The 16,586-nt window shown below is 49.4% G+C and overlaps 1 protein-coding gene across 2 annotated transcripts in view; it reads left to right on the forward strand.

Annotated features, from left to right (window-relative positions):
* Positions 1-16,586, forward strand: part of LOC137651284 (solute carrier family 12 member 9) — a 126,122-nt gene that overhangs the window by 49,971 nt on the left and 59,565 nt on the right. For both annotated transcript variants that reach the window (XM_068384552.1, XM_068384553.1), the window contains 3 exons: positions 451-585; positions 4,536-4,673; positions 8,959-9,152. In XM_068384552.1, coding sequence (XP_068240653.1) covers positions 451-585; positions 4,536-4,673; positions 8,959-9,152 — 467 coding nt within the window. The remainder of the gene's footprint in view (positions 1-450; positions 586-4,535; positions 4,674-8,958; positions 9,153-16,586) is intronic.

The following is a 16,586-nucleotide window of genomic DNA, read 5'->3' on the forward strand; positions in this document are numbered from 1 at the left end:
GTTGAATGATGAATAACTTGGAAAGGTTAATTCTACAGATCTCAAAAATTACTGTGTGTGGGGTCATAATGGACAGGGATGGGGGTGTACAGGCATGTCAATAACTTTGTATCATTGTTAGTAACAGAATTGGAGGACACTGCTGCCCTCTGCATCAGTACAGTTAGAATGTAACCACCTAGTTTGGTATATGTTGAAATCATCCAAATAGAGAATTTTAGCAAGAAGTTAAGAAGACATTGGATTTGTGGCTAAAAATGAAACAATCTAATAAAGAAATTCTATGGACAAATTTGAACTAGGATTGAAGCTTAGGAGAATGATCAAGAAGAGTTTTAACCTGTAGTATTTTATTTCAAAGTGAGTAAGATTTCTTATTTAAGGTACTGCCATGTTCATAGCATTTTATGTGTACAGTATAACTGACTGATGCCTCTTCTTACTTTTCAGGATTTATTATTGGCAACATAGGCTTGCTGTATGCCAGCTGTACATTGACGTTGGGATACGCAATCCTTCTGGTAACCATCCTTTCCATTTGTGCAATTTCAACAAATGGCGCTGTTGAGGGTGGTGGAGCATATTGTATCCTTTTTTATTTGTCATCATTATTTTTGCTCTGGTATTGTTTTCATTAGTTAAAACCCTGATTTGCATTCCAGTGCTGGTGGTAAGTCATCTGCAAAAGCTATATTATACACTTACATTCTTTTCCATGATGCTTTAAAAACAGCCTGGTCTCAAAATTTCACACAGTCGAGAGTTATGTTATAGCCCTCTTGCTTTTTTGTTACCATAATGACTACTTGCTACTTGCATAGTCTCACTATGGACAAGAGATTAGAAATCTAGATAACATATCTGTATTAGAGTGCTAAAACTGTGATCCACTTTCAATTAATATATACAGTACACACTATACTGTGTTATGATTTTTACATACAAAAGTTCTCCTTTCCTTTTTATCATAGCACTTCATCTTGGATATTTGAAGTCTTGTTGAATGCTTAATGAGTCAGTGTTTAGTATTTCCCAAATGAGGACGAAAAGTATTGCACTACTGTATATCATTACATGTATAAAATTTTCTATATGATAGCTAAGTATATCATGATAAGCTGTAACTTTTAGATATTACAGTTACGCTCAGTTTAGATAGATTGCAAAAATTTATTGCTTAAAAACTGTATATGATAATCCATAGTGTCATTGGGAAGTATGGCGTACCAGGTGAAAATGAGAGTGGTGAGAGACTGGTAGATATGTGTGTTGAACAAGAGATGGTAATAAGTGCTAGCTTTTATAAAAAGAAAGATAAAAATAAGTATACATGGGTAAGAGTGGCAAATGGAAGAGTAGTAGAAAGGGCATTGATGGATTATGTGTTGATAACTAAAAGAATGTTTGGAAGATTGAAAGACGTGCACGTGTTTAGGGGTATGGCTAACGGTATGTCTGATCATTTTTTGGTGGAAGGAAAATTAGTTGTAGCAAAAGAATGGGGGAATATAGTAGGTGGATGTAAAAGGGAGCTAGTGAGGGTTGAAGAGCTAATAAAACCGGGGGTAAAAAGTAAATATCAGGAAAGGTTGAAAATGGCATATGACGAGGTGAGAGTAAGAGAAACTGGTAATTTAGAGGAGGAGTGGAAGTTAACAAAAGAAAATTTTGTTGGGATTGCAAGTGATGTATGTGGCAAGAAGGTTGTTGGAGGCAGCATGAGGAAGGGCAGTGAATGGTGGAATGAAGGAGTGAAGGTAAAAGTGGAAGAGAAAAAGAGGGCTTTTGAAGAATGGCTGCAGAGTAATAGTATAGAGAAGTATGAAAAATATAGAGAGAAAAATGTGGAAGTAAATCGCAAGGTACGTGAGGCAAAGAGGGCAGCTGACCTGAGGTGGGGTCAGGGACTGGGTCAGTCATATGAAGAGAATAAGAAGAAGTTTTGGAAAGAAGTGAAGAGAGTAAGGAAGGCTGGCGCAAGAATTGAAGAGACAGTGAAAGATGGAAATGGAAGGTTGTTAAAAGGAGAGGAGGCAAGGAAAAGATGGGCGGAATATTTTGAAAGTTTGCTGAATGTTGAGGATAATAGGGAGGCAGATATAATTGCTGTTGCAGGTGTTGAGGTGCCAGTGATGGGAGATGAGAATGAGAGAGAGATTACAATAGAGAAAGTGAGGAGAGCACTAGATGAAACGAGAGTAGAAAAAGCATCTGGTATGGATGGTGTGAAAGCTGAGATATTGAAGGAAGGGGGTGTGACTGTACTTGAATGGTTGGTGAGATTGTTTAATATGTGTTTTGTGTTGTCAATGGTACCAGTAGATTGGGTTTGTGCATGTATTGTACCACTATATAAGGGTAAGGGAGATGTGCATGAGTGTTGTAATTCAAGAGGTATTAGTTTGTTGAGTGTAGTTGGAAAAGTGTATGGTAGAGTAATGATTAATAGGATTAAGGATAAAACAGAGAATGCAATCTTGGAAGTACAGGGTGGTTTTAGAAGAGGTAGGGGTTGTATGAATCAGATTTTTACAGTTAGGCAGATATGCGAGAAATATTTAGCAAAAGGTAAGGAGGTGTATGTTGCGTTTATGGATCTGGAGAAAGCATACGATAGAGTTGATAGGGAAGCAATGTGGAATGTGATGAGGTTATATGGAGTTGGTGGAAGGTTGTTGCAAGTAGTGAAAAGTTTCTACAAAGGTAGTAAAGCATGTGTTAGAATAGGAAATGAAGAGAGCGATTGGTTTCCGGTGAGAGTGGGGTTGAGACAGGGATGTGTGATGTCGCCGTGGTTGTTTAACTTGTATGTTGATGGAGTGGTGAGAGAGGTGAATGCTCGAGTGCTTGGACGAGGTTTAAAACTGGTAGGCGAGAATGATCATGAACGGGAGGTAAATCAGTTGTTGTTTGCGGATGATACTGTACTGGTAGCAGACACAGAAGAGAAGCTTGACCGAATAGTGACAGAATTTGGAAGGGTGTGTGAGAGAAGGAAGTTGAGAGTTAATGTGGGTAAGAGTAAGGTTATGAGATGTACGAGAAGGGTAGGTGGTGCAAGGTTGAATGTCATGTTGAATGGAGAGTTACTTGAGGAGGTGGATCAGTTCAAGTACTTGGGGTCTGTTGTTGCAGCAAATGGTGGAGTGGAAGCAGATGTACGTCAGAGAGTGAATGAAGGTTGCAAAGTGTTGGGGGCAGTTAAAGGAGTAGTAAAAAATAGAGGGTTGGGCATGAATGTAAAGAGAGTTCTATATGAGAAAGTGATTGTACCAACTGTGACGTATGGATCGGTGTTGTGGGGAATGAAAGTGATGGAGAGACAGAAATTGAATGTGTTTGAGATGAAGTGTCTAAGGAGTATGGCTGGTGTATCTCAAGTAGATAGGGTTAGGAACGAAGTGGTGAGGGTGAGAACGGGTTTAAAAAATGAGTTAGCGGCTAGAGTGGATATGAATGTGTTGAGGTGGTTTGGCCATGTTGAGAGAATGGAGAATGGCTGTCTGCTAAAGAAGGTGATGAATGCAAGAGTTGATGGGAGAAGTACAAGAGGAAGGCCAAGGTTTGGGTGGATGGATGGTGTGAAGAAAGCTCTGGGTGATAGGAGGATAGATGTGAGAGAGGCAAGAGAGCGTGCTAGAAATAGGAATGAATGGCGAGCGATTGTGACGCAGTTCCGGTAGGCCCTGCTGCTTCCTCCGGTGCCTTAGATGACCGCGGAGGTAGCAGCAGTAGGGGATTCAGCATTATGAAGCTTCATCTGTGGTGGATAATGTGGGAGGTTGGGCTGTGGCACCCTAGCAGTACCAGCTGTACTCGGCTGAGTCCCTGGTTAGGCTGGAGGAACGTAGAGAGTAGAGGTCCCCTTTTTGTTTCGTCTTCATTGTTGATGTCGGCTACCCCCCAAAATTGGGGGAAGTGCCTTTGGTATATGTATGTATGTATGTTTTTACTATTACAATTTTTAAGAGAAGAACTTTCAAAGATAAGAACCTGTGTATGTAATGAATATAAAAATATTTTGACTGTGCAAAATAGAACAGATATTTATATACTACTATTATAAAGCATTTTATTATATAGAATTAGCTCTAGCAATTCTTGATAAATACAGTATAAGAGCCTGCTCATTAGTTTTAGGAAGATCAGCCAACTCGACTGAAATCAACGAAAGTACTTTAGAGGGTTGGGTTGTGAGCCGGATGCTCAGGTAAATTATTTTGAACTAAGAACCAGAAACACATATCGTTTTTATGTAAGGGACATTTTACAGTACAATAGTTGCTGGTTGACTTTAGAAACCTTAATTTTTTTATATCCTCCGTGAATTTATTTGAATTTTCACCCTAGCAGGAAAAGGTAGCTACAATACTATAATAAGAATTATTAGGAAGAGAATTTATTTAAAAATACAGTTTGAAATGTACAATAATTAGTTGTGATGAATATCTGCCCTTCTAGGTAAATTTGAATATAATTACAGCATGTGATGGAGATGTTTGTGTCTTTTGTTATGACCTTAACGCACTTTACAGTTATGATAAGCAGAACATTAGGCCCAGAGTTTGGCGGTGCAATCGGCGCCCTTTTCTTTTTTGCTAACGTCTTCAGTAGTGCCCTGTATGCAGCTGGCTGTGTGGAAGGCATCCTTGACAGTTTTGGAACTGAAGGGGGTGAGTTTAATTTGTTTGTCGTAATTTCTTTTATCATTCATTGAATTTTCCTTTGTTCCAACACGGAGTACTTACCTCGAACTACTTTCTTAAGAGGATTTGGGATCTCCTTAATCACCAACCAAAAATTTTGTGTAGTTCCCCTTCTCTCCTCTACCTTGTAGGGGTGCTCCGGGGTGGAAGGATACTCGCCCTGGGGCGACCCTGGGTCAACACGTGGGGTCGCGCTTGTTAGCTCGTCAGTAAGTGTCTGGTCGCGGCGCAGATTACATCTCGCCGCTCTCTCTCACTTATCCCGTCCGATCAACTTGTGTCCCATGTGTTCCTTTGTGTTCTCCTTACCTAGTCCCACATGTTCCCTTGTGTTCCTGTTGTGATCCTCACCTTTCCCTTGTGTACTTGTGTCGTTTGCGTGTTTGCCTTTTACCATGGAATTTCAGCGTCGCTGTCCCGGGCCCCAAGCCGGTAAGTCTTGCGGAGCATGGCTCTCGGGCCTAGGTTGACCCGCACACCTTGTGGTCCTCGTGTCAGGGGAATAAGTGTTCCCCGACCTCCACGTGTCCTGAGTGCGAGTCTTGGCCAGAGCTTCAATGGACCTTGTTTGCGAAAAAGAAAAAGAAGGCTTCCAAGAGATCTCCGAAGAAGTCGGGCCTTTCTTCGCCGCTAACGTCACCCTCGGCCTAGTCAGAGAGAGGTTCTCCTTCACCTTCCCCTACCCAGAGTAGGGGACGAGGTAAGTCCGTTTCGGGGAAACGGCCCATTGCTGTTCCCCATGAGTCTGATGTCGGGGAATCTGTGGATAAGGGGCCTGTGCAGACAAGTGGGGGGTCTGCTAGTGTGGCGGAAGTGTGTGTGGTAGACGTAGGCCTGGTGCCCGCAGGACCCATCGGTGTGGTGGAGGCCCGAATCAGCGCCCACTCCCACGCCCGAACAGTGTTTTTCAGGTTCAGCGGGTTCCGGGGGTGGTCAGAACAAAGAAAGGCGGCCCACGTGCTCTTAGGACCCTGACTCCATCGTATGGACGGCTCCTAGGACACCCTTCAGGTCCCCCATGAGGCCGGAGGAGGGAATCGAAGGGTGGTTCGCCGCTCGACCCATCATCCGCTCACCCCCGGCGCCATCAACCACGCTTCCGCCAGACTTCATAGAGCCCGCGACCCCGAGTTCCAGACCAAGAACCCCCAGGAGTCTTGTAATAGAGACGGACGAATCAACTTCCTCGTATTCTTCGGACGAATATTCCTACGATTCCTATTCGTCGGACAGTTCCAGTGCTCGGGACTCCAGGAGGAAGAGGAAGCGTTACAGGAGGAGGAGGTCGAGCCCACACGCCAGCCCGTCCAAGAAGAGAGCGAGGTCCTCGAGGAGGAAGTACAGAAGGAAGTCGTCATCGAGGAAGAGGTATTTTACCGTTGTCTGACACCGTCGGGAATCTAGCAGGTCGGTTGCCGTTGCAGTGCCTGCCTTGATGGCTGCTGGATCCGCTCCCGTTTCTCTGCCCAGTCACCCAGTGTCTCTTCGGCTCTGCCCACTCGTCGGCTGCAGCCGTTGGCACACTCTCTGTTACCCTGGCCTAGTAAGTCGGCGGCTTTACACGTGTGTAAGGAACTCCCGCTGGTTAAGCCCAGTGGCTCAGCTCCAGGATCTTTCGTCGCAGCGGCCCCGGCCAAGTTTCGGGCTACGCCGCTGCCGCAACCATTGACCAGTGCCATCCGTGTGGGCCCGGGAGGGAGTAGACCCATGACGGCTACCTCCGCTCCGGTGGCTCTACCCGTGACGGAGGGAGCCGCTCCATCACCCAACCAGGAGGGGAGGGAGGCCTCCGCTCCCACGGATCCCTCCGTGTTTGAGGAAGCTTCCGACGCGGAGGTACAGATAGTGGACGAGCTGTTGGACTCAGGTGAGTGCTCTGCGGATGAGGTCTCGTCTTATCGTAAGGTGCTTGCGCTCATCCGACGACACCATAGGTTGGACAAGCCTCAACCAGCAGCTAAACGAGCTTGGCTCTCGGGTCTGAGCAGGATGGTTGACAATCCTGTCCAGCAGAAACCGTCTCTGACCCTGCCGTTAGCACCCGATGTTGCCCCGTGAATGGAATATGTTGACCGGTATGTGTCAGGCCCGAAGAATTCGTTGAGGGCACAGGGTTCCTTCAAACTCCTACCGGGTCTCAAGACCCAGAAGAAATTCTATGTGCCTGACGGTCGTAATTCAGGGCTCCGCACATTGGAGGAAGCGGTCGCTACCCTGAACCAGGGCAACACGGACGAGCGTAGCCAGATCTTACGGGCGGGTACTTGGGCTAGGCAGTCCACATTTACAGCCCGTTACCTCAAGCACTGTACGAGAAAGTCCCTGGATGCCTTCTCCATTGGGCCAGTCATTTCGGGTATGCATCAGATTTAGTAGGTTGGGTCCCGGGTTAGCCCGTGGGAAGTAATCGTAAGCGACACAGGTTCCTCCTTACTATCCCCCTTCCTTGCTACCCTCTATTCTTTTCCCGATACCCCATCCTTGATCCCCCATCCTTCCATGTGAGAGTGGGACGTTGAGGCACATCATGTCTGGATTATAGATAAAAGGTGAGTTGTACATAAGGTAGACTTTTGTGTGCTTTCCCCTACTCTCCTACCTTTCCCTGGGAGTTCCAGACCTAGCCTCCTATCTAGGTCATGTACCCCAGCAAGTCTCGAATATTCCGAACTGTAAGCCACTCCCTCCTAAAGTATAAGTCTCCTAAGAAAGTAGTTCGAGGTAAGTACTCCGTGTTGGAACAAATCACAAATTTTAAGTAATTTGTAGTTTTCCTAGCAGTACTTACCTCGAACTACTTTCGGGTTATAGCCCTCCCATCCTGCCCCGAGTATCTTACAGGAGTTCGAGGAGGACTTATACGCTTACTGACGAGCTAACAAGCGCGACCCCACGCGCTGACCCAGGGTCACCCCAGGGCGAGTATCCTTCCCCCCCGGAGCGCCCCTACAAGGTAGCGGAGAGAGGGGGAACTACGCAAAATTCTTGGTCGGTGATTAAGGGGATCCCAGATCCTCCTAAGAAAGTAGTTCGAGGTAGGTACTGTTAGGAAAAATACAAATTACTTAAAATTTGTGATTTTTATTATTGGATTTTTTATTTACTGTATTCGATTTCAAGTGTTCTGTACCGTTATTTGACGAAACATCTTTTCGCTCATCGGAAACGTTGCCTTTCTTGTTGCCTGAAAAACGTCAGACTCTATTGCTATACAGTATTATGTTTTATCATAGTTTCAATAAATTGGGTATTTAAAGATATGAACATTTAGGCATTAGATATTTAATTAAAATGTTGATTAATTTTGCTGTTTATGTATGTGTTCAGTAAATTGAATACAGAGTACATGATGAAAAAGAAGTATGAGAACTGGTTTAACATCTGCGCTGTAAAGGGAAGAGGTAACGTAAAATCATTCATGATGGTGAAATAATTTTTTTTCTAATTTTGTCTGTAAAATTCTATATCTTTATGGTGAATAGATATATGCAAATAAAATAAAAAATAAATTTTATCCAGTTTTATTGATGAAAGCTGTCTAGATTGTATCCCTATCCAAATATAAAAATGGTGTAAAAAACATTGAAAGTGAACAAAAACTTGGTAGACAGGAGACAAGTTTTATCAAATACAAAAACGGCATAATTGTTTCTGAGTTTGTACTGTAATTAGATATTTTTAAATTACTGGTTATGCCTGGTTAAAACTATCTATAAATGTATCGTGTATACTCTAACCCAGTATTGTAAACAAATCTACAAATAGAGAGCAAATTTCATGCTATTAAAATATTACTAATATAGTGCATCTTTTGTATCCACTGATCTGATTTTGTGTGCTGAATTGTGCACCCAGTCATGGCATATTGCTCAAACACTAGTATTTATTTTATACAAATGAACAAGAAGTTGTAATGCCGACAGGGTTGATGGCAGCACCTCATATACTAATTTTTTCTGTTACAGTATTTGAAATGGATATTTTTAATTTGTTTCTATTTGAAGTTCCTGTATCTGCACATATATAAATGAGATATAGGATGGGAATATTTCAGAAATGTAAAATAGCAATGCAGTTATGTGTGTTGCATTAACTTATTTTTTAGCTTAGAGTAGAAATACAGTAGAAAAACTAGAAAGGTTGCACAATATAATTTTTCCCCTACTCTTTAGATTTAGCAATTCATATTGATGAAAATCATAGTATTATGTGTATCTAAAATATCTTAAAATAATAATACTTTTTTTTACAGGGAGATACGTAAAAGTTTTACCCGAGGGAGGGTATTGGGGCTTCCTGTATGGCTCCGTCGTAAACGTTCTCAATCTTCTAATCTGTCTCATTGGTGCTGGAATGTTTGCAAAGTTGACTGTTGTTATTTTTGCAACTGTTCTCATTTGCACTGGGTCAGTGATCATTAGCTTTGCAATCGATAAGGAACAGGAGGTTAGTGTGTATTTTACATGGTTTGAAATTTTGTTTGTTCCGTAACCGAAATACAAACCACGCTATTTACATTGGGTTTACCTTTTAGCGTAGCTGAAATGACGAGCCAATAGTTTTTAACGAGGGTTAATTACCCCCGCGCTAGTTTTGGGGGTTAGGGGAAGGGTAGCTTGCTACCCCTCCCTCCCCCACACACCGGTGATTTGCTTCACTTCACTTTTGGCTCCGGCAATGAACAGACGTGTCTGTCCATCGTCCTCGTTGACAGCCTTTAATCTTTTTTCTGCTTTTTCTTTACAGTGTGTGTGTGTGTTAGAAGTTGACCACCTTTATTATTACTATGCGTACGTGCCCTGGAATTACCGGCCGCCTTTGTGGTACCTTTATGTCGGCCACGGACACGGATCCTCACACCCTTTGCCCGCAGTGTCGAGGCCGACGGTGTGATCAGGAATATATGTGTAGTGAGGGCAGGGAGTGGTCTGCCTCCCAGTGGGAGAGGTTTGGCCGCCGGCGTAAGAAGAAGTCCAAGATAGACCGTTCTCCTTCCGGGGTTGCCTTGAAGGAGGAAGGTTCTCGGGACTCTTCTTTCGCCGCCCAAACCTCCTCCGAAGCTCCCCCTCGTTCGGCTCCTAAGGAGAGTCGGCCGAGTGGGAGCGCAGGCCCTAGTTCTGTTTCCCGACCTTGGGTGGGGGGAGAGGGCGTCGCCTCCCATAGCGGGGCGGTTCCTCCTCCTCCTCCGGGGGAGGTTATTGATGAATCTCTGTCTAATGATGATCTTTTACAGATTTGGGCTTCCCTGGGGCTTAAGGGCTTGCCCTCCAGGGTTGCCCTGATTGACCTTGTCCAGTTGGGGGCCGCCGTTAAGCAGTCGCTGGTGATAACAGAGGTAGACCCTCTGTCTATCGTCGACGTCGTGGTGGCAGAGGCCTCCGACGGGGCGGGGCAATCCTCTGCAGGTGCAGTTGGGGATGTTGGTGCTGACGGCTCTCCTCCCCCTTCCGTACATCCTTCGAAGGGGGAAGGGAGTCCTAGGGGCTCTTCTGCTGTCCAGCTTCCCTCTAAGGGGAGTGCCTTGACTGAGACTCCCATTCGGAGGACTGATGGTCCTGACGATCTTCCTCGTGGCCGCCTTCGCCGTAAGGCTCACCGTCCGCTGCGTGGCAAGGGCCTCCCGTCTCCTTATAAGGGTGTTAAGAGGCGCCTTTTTGGATCTTCTTCCTCCGAAGGGGACTCTCCTCGCCGTAAACAGCCTTCAGCTCCAGCTTCATTAGACTTCTCTGGGGACCGGTCTCCTACGCCTGCTAAACCTTCACCTTCTGGGGCAGATGTTCAGCAACCTGTCCTCGTCACCTGACGGGCAACAGTCCCTTCGGGGCAAAGGGATTCTTCCCTTACACGTGCAGTGTTAGCGCACAGGCGCTTTCCGGCTCGTCAGCGCTCACCTGCTCGTCAGCGCTCTCCTGCTCGTCAGCGCTCACCTGTTCGCCGGCGCTCTCCTGAAGACATCTTTCAACCTGTTGTTCCTGAAGAGCTCCCAGCACGCCAGCATTCCCCTGCTCGCCCTTCTGCAGTGTTAGCGCACAGGCGCTCTCCCGCTCTTCTGATCGTCAGCGCTCTCCTGTTCGTCAGCGCTCTTCTGAGGATCATCGCCCTTCTGCTCGCCAGCGCTCCCCTGTGGTCTCCGAATATCCTGCAGTTCCTGTTGTGCGCCCTGCGTGCCATCAGTCTCCTGAGCGCTCTCGCGATCCTCAGCTTGTTCCTGCACAACATTGCCCGCGTTCTCCAGTGCGTGTTTCTAAAGCACATGTTCGCCCACGCGCCTACGCGCTTCCTGTTCCTGTTCGTGAACGCGCCGCGCCGACTATTCCTTCACAGGATTCCACGCGTCGCCCTCTTGCTCGCCAGCGATCACAGACAATTCAACAATCGCCTGCTCGTCAGCGTTTTCCTACGCGTCAGCGATCACCTGAACATCGGCGATCTCCGAATCGCCCGCGTGACTTATCTCCTGTGCGCATGCGTTCTCCAGCGCGCCGTCGCCCAGAGGTTCTGGAAGGACATGGTTCGCCCTCTGCTAGCTCGCCTTCGCGATCGTCTGCCTGCGCGACCTTCGCCCTATCGCTCGCCAACGCGTCACCATGCGCCATCGCTCGCCTGCGCACCAGCGTTCGCCAGCGCACCACCGATCGCCTGCTCGCAATCGCTCTCCCTCGCGCTACAGGTCTCCTGACCAACGTCGCCAGCGATCTTCGGAACGTTCTCACTCGCCCACGCGGCAACGCGTTCCCTCTCCATCGCGCCAACGCATTCGTTCACCGGCTCGCCCACGCGCTCGTTCGCCTGTACGCCCTCGCGACCGCTCGCCCGCACGACCACTCGCCTGCGCGCCCGCACGACCACTCGCCTGCGCGCCCGCGCGACCGCTCACCTGCGCGCCCGCGTGACCACTCGCCTGCGCGCCCGTGCGACCGTTCGCCTTCGCGCGACCACCGTTCGCGCCGAATTTCACAGCCAGTGATAGCAGCAGGAACGCGTGTACCAGACAGCGCTCTGGATCGCCTCCATCGAAACACAGGACTGTTATGCAGGACAGGGAGAACACTTCAGAGAGATCAGTGCGTCTTTCTTTCCCCTTTCCTTTTCAGGCAGGTCCAGTGGTGTCTACTCCGAAGGATCGCTCAATCCCTTTTCCTCCAGCGAGCATTTCGGACTGTGTCCGTGGAACAACAGACTTGGTTTGGTCCTCTGATGCGGGCGTTAGTGAGGGTAATGAAGCCAGCACTCGCCGATCAGGGCAACAAACCAACGGCTGCCTCACCTACGCTGAAGAGGAAGAGAGGAGTGGACTTCGTGGTGACTTTCCCCAGGGAGAAGTTGGTTCCGAGGAGGTCTGTCAGGAAGGCCCCTTCCCCTGCTCAAGCATTTTCTCCTTCTCCCGTGGACGAGGCTTTTCCGTCCTCGGGTGAGTCCAGTGAAGCGATAGTCTTCCCCTCAGCACCAAGGGGGGAGCCTTCTCTTCATGGAGGAGAATCGTCTCGTGCGGAAGGGGCTCTTAGAACCTCTTTGCTGGGATCCTGTATCCCTCCCAGGAGGGAACCCAAGGACTCCAAGACCATCCCGAAATCGTCTTCAAGGATTCGCCAGGAACCCGCGGCTCCCAGGGGGAACGTCCACGCTTCGCCCCAGGAAGAGATTCCAGGGACAGGAGACTTAGCTGCCAGCCCACAAGGAGGAGATCAGCAGGAATCTGAACATGCCTTCTGGCAGGTCCTGAGCTTGATGAGGCAACTCAACGGATTCATGGACCCCGTGATCGCCCCCCGAGAAGGCAAGGACACAGTCTTGGACGAAGTGTTCGACGTTCAGAAAGCCCCTAAGTCCAGTGCGGCTCTACCCTGGTCTCGGGGTCTGAAGAGTGCCAGAGCCAGGGCCAACGCCCAGCTCGCGATTCTTGCCTCCTCCAGTCGTTCCTCTGCCGGGAACAAACTCATCCCTCCTCCTCGTCTCCAGCAGAGGAGGTATTTTGAGATCTTGGGTGAGTCCAGTCTCGCTCTTCCTCTCCATCACTCCATGGAGGAGCTGGCTAAGGGAGTTCCCCTCGAGAAGCTCTCTGCCCGGCAGGTGTCGTTCTCGGCGTCGGAGATCCTGAGCCATGAGAAGGTCGCGAAGTGCGCCATGCAGGCCACTTCGTGGTTGGATATATGGCTAGGAACTCTGGGCATCCTATTGCGCTCCGAGGACTTGGATAAGGAGACCAATAGGAAGGGCCTGGAGACCTTCTTACTCTCGGGCACCCGCTGCATCGAGTTCCTGGCGCACCAGGTCACCACCCTGTGGGCCAACTCGGTGTTGAAGCGGCGCGATGCGGTGACCGAGAGATTCCACCCGAAGGTCCCCGCCGTGGATGTGTGTAGACTCAGACATGCTTCCCTTCTTGGGGAGAATCTGTTCGAGCCACAGGATATGGAGCGAACGGCTGAGAGGTGGAGGAAATCTAGTACGGACTCCCTCCTCCATAGGGCCCTTACAGCTCGGCCCTATAAGCTTCCAGCAACAGCAGCAGCAGCCTCGTAAGGCTCCGAAGCAGGCACCGGCAGTTAAGAAAGTGGTGTCTAAGCCTCAGCCCTTTCCAGCCAAGGTCAAGAGGGGCGGCAAGTCCTCCAGGGGAGGTAAGGCTCCTAGGGGGAGCGGCCGCGGCCGCAAACCCTAGGGGTGGCAGTCCCCCTGCGTGTCCACCTGTGGGGGTATGCCTTCAGCGTTGCGTCCGCAGGTGGCAGCAACACGGGGCCGATGCTTGGACGGTTTCAGTGATCGGCCAAGGCTATCACGTCCCGTTCACAACATCTCAACCTCCCCTGACAGCGAATCCAGTGTCGTTGAGCTCCTATGCCACGGGATCGGCAAAGGGGCTGGCCCTTCGGGCCGAAGTCGAGACCATGCTCAAGAAGGGTGCTCTCCAGGAGGTCGTCGACGGCTCCCCAGGCTTCTTCAGTCGACTCTTTCCTGTAAAGAAGGCGTCTGGAGGCTGGAGAACTGTCATCGACCTCTCAGCTCTGAACGGGTTTGTCAAGCAGACCCGGTTCAGCATGGAGACAGCGGACACGGTCAGACTTGTGGTGAGACCACAAGACTTCATGTGCACACTGGATCTAAAGGACGCGTACTTTCAGATCCCAATCCATCCGTCTTCCAGGAAGTACTTAAGATTCTGCCTAGACGACAAGATCTACCAGTTCAAGGTGCTGTGTTTCGGTCTCTCCACAGCTCCTCAGGTGTTCACCAGAGTGTTCACCCTGATTTCATCTTGGGCGCACAGGAACGGCATTCGTCTCCTTCGTTATCTGGACGACTGGCTGATCCTAGCAGACTCGGAGTCGACCCTTCTTCGGCACCGAGACAGGCTTCTAGGTCTTTGCCAGGATCTGGGGATCGTGGTAAACCTCGAGAAGTCCTCTCTGCAGCCGTCCCAACGACTGGTTTATCTAGGCATGCTGATAGACACCAATCTCCACAAAGCCTTTCCATCAGACGACAGGATAGCAAGGCTGAGGAGGGTGGAGGAACCCTTCCTCAGGCGAGAAGAGCTCCCCGCCCAGTCGTGGTTGCGTCTCTTAGGTCACCTGTCCTCCCTGGCTCGTCTGGTTCCAAACAGCTGCCTCAGGATGAGATCCCTGCAGTGGCAGCTCAAGTCCCGGTGGAATCAAGGATCCGATTCCCCAGACATTCTGATCCCGATAGGATCTTTGGAACGGACGGACTTGCGGTGGTGGCTGGTCGATGAGAACCTGCGGAAGGGAGTGAGTCTTCTCGTCCTCCCCTCGGAATTGACTCTGTTTTCGGACGCGTCAAAAGAAGGGTGGGGGGCGCACGTTCTGAACCAGAGGACCTCAGGCCTTTGGTCAGAATCAGAAAAGTGCCTGCACATCAACCTACTAGAGTTGAAGGCCGTCTTTCTGGCTCTTCAGCAGTTCCAACGGACCCTGGCGGGTCACTCCGTGGTGGTGATGAGCGACAACACCACGGTAGTGGCTTATATCAACAAGCAGGGAGGCACTTTTTCGCAGCAGCTATCCCATCTTGCAGTAGAGATTCTGAGGTGGACCGAAGTCCACTCAATAACACTATCAGCTTGCTTCATTCCTGGCAAGAGGAATGTGCTCGCCGACAGTCTGAGCAGGGCCTCACGGATAGTGAGTACCGAGTGGTCTTTGGATCCTCAGATAGCCAACAAAGCCCTGACTTTGTGGGGTTCCCCGACCATGGACCTGTTCGCGACAGCGATGAATTTCAAGCTGCCTCTGTACTGCTCCCCAGTCCCGGACCCCAAGGCACTCTGGCAAGATGCTTTCCAGCAACGGTGGGACAACATCGACGTGTACGCCTTCCCACCGTTCTGTCTGATGAGAAGGGTGCTCAACAGGACGAGACTATCGGTCAACTGTTCGATGACTCTGGTAGCTCCGCTATGGCATCACGCGGAATGGTTCCCGGACCTTCTGCAGCTCCTGACGGAGCTCCCGAGGGAACTTCCTCCACGACAGGAGCTTCTCAGACAACCCCACTCCAACGTCCCTCACCAGGCCTTGGCCTCGCTTCGGCTTCACGCCTGGAGACTATCCAGCGTCTCCTCACGGAGAGAGGCTTTTCGCAACAGGTTGCGGAGAGAATGTCTCGGCACCTGCGAAGGTCCTCTGAGGGAGTCTACCAGGCGAAGTGGAGAGTCTTTTGTGGTTGGTGTCGTGGGAGGGGTATCTCTCCACTCGATGCCACTATTCCAGCAATAGCGGACTTCCTCGTTTATCTGCGGGAGGAAATCCACCTTTCTGTCTCGGCAGTGAAAGGCTATCGCTTAGCCTTAAGCTTGGCCTTCAGGCTGAAAGGCGTGGATATTTCTTCCTCGCTAGAACTCTCTCTACTCATACGTAGCTATGAGCTTACCTGCCCCCAGTCGGAAGTGAGACCTCCTCCTTGGAACGTGGTTCGGGTCCTCAGGGCTCTTAAGAGACCTCCCTTCGAACCATTACGCCAGGCCTCCGATCGCCACCTGTCTTGGAAGACGGCTTTCCTGCTCTCTTTGGCTTCGGCCTAGCGGGTTAGTGAACTTCATGGTCTCTCGTACGACATCGCCCATTCAAGGGGCTGGGGGGAGGTAACGTTCAGGTTCGTCCCTGAGTTTGTAGCCAAGACTCAGAATCCTGGAGTGCCGGATCCTCGGTTCGACTCTTTCAGGATCGCGAGTCTCCGCTCTGTAACAAGCGACCCAGACCAGCTGCTACTATGTCCAGTGAGGTGTCTGAGGCAATACTTGAAGAGAACGGCTGCAGTCCGTCCTCAAGTGCGAGCATTGTTTGTGAGCACAGGCTGGACGAAGAGGAGGGTCACCAGGAACACCATCTCAGCTTGGATTTGAAGGGTTATCCACCATGCCTTGAATCCAGACCCTCCTCCGTCACATCGCCCTAGGGCACATGATGTCAGGGGTGTTGCTACGTCCCTGGCCTTCAAGAGAAACTTCTCTGTGACGCAGGTGCTTCAAGCTGGGGTCTGGAAGCGTGAAACGACCTTCACAGCCCACTAGCTGCAGGACGTGACCCACAGGAGCCTCGATACGTTTTCTATCGGCCCTGTGGTGGCTGCACAACAGCTGGTCTAACCTTAGGCTCCTTTATGGACAAGTAGCAGTAGGTTGAGGGCGTTGTTACCCGGTTTTAGTCTGCGTGAATGAAAGAGTATGTCTGACCCTTACTTCTTTCTTCATTCTCCCCTCTCTTGGGGAAGTAGCATCCTGGTCCTCGCATATCTGACCTCAACCACTGCAGGTAACCCATGCTTCCTTGTGCTCCTAGTATTAAGCTTAATACTGTTGCGTCCCCCATACCCTGACGAGGTGGTATTGGGAACGTCCTATCCTAGATTCCTATCTAAAGGTCT

The sequence above is a fragment of the Palaemon carinicauda genome, chromosome 12 (assembly GCF_036898095.1).
Source record: "Palaemon carinicauda isolate YSFRI2023 chromosome 12, ASM3689809v2, whole genome shotgun sequence".
In the NCBI taxonomy this organism is placed as follows: domain Eukaryota; kingdom Metazoa; phylum Arthropoda; class Malacostraca; order Decapoda; family Palaemonidae; genus Palaemon; species Palaemon carinicauda.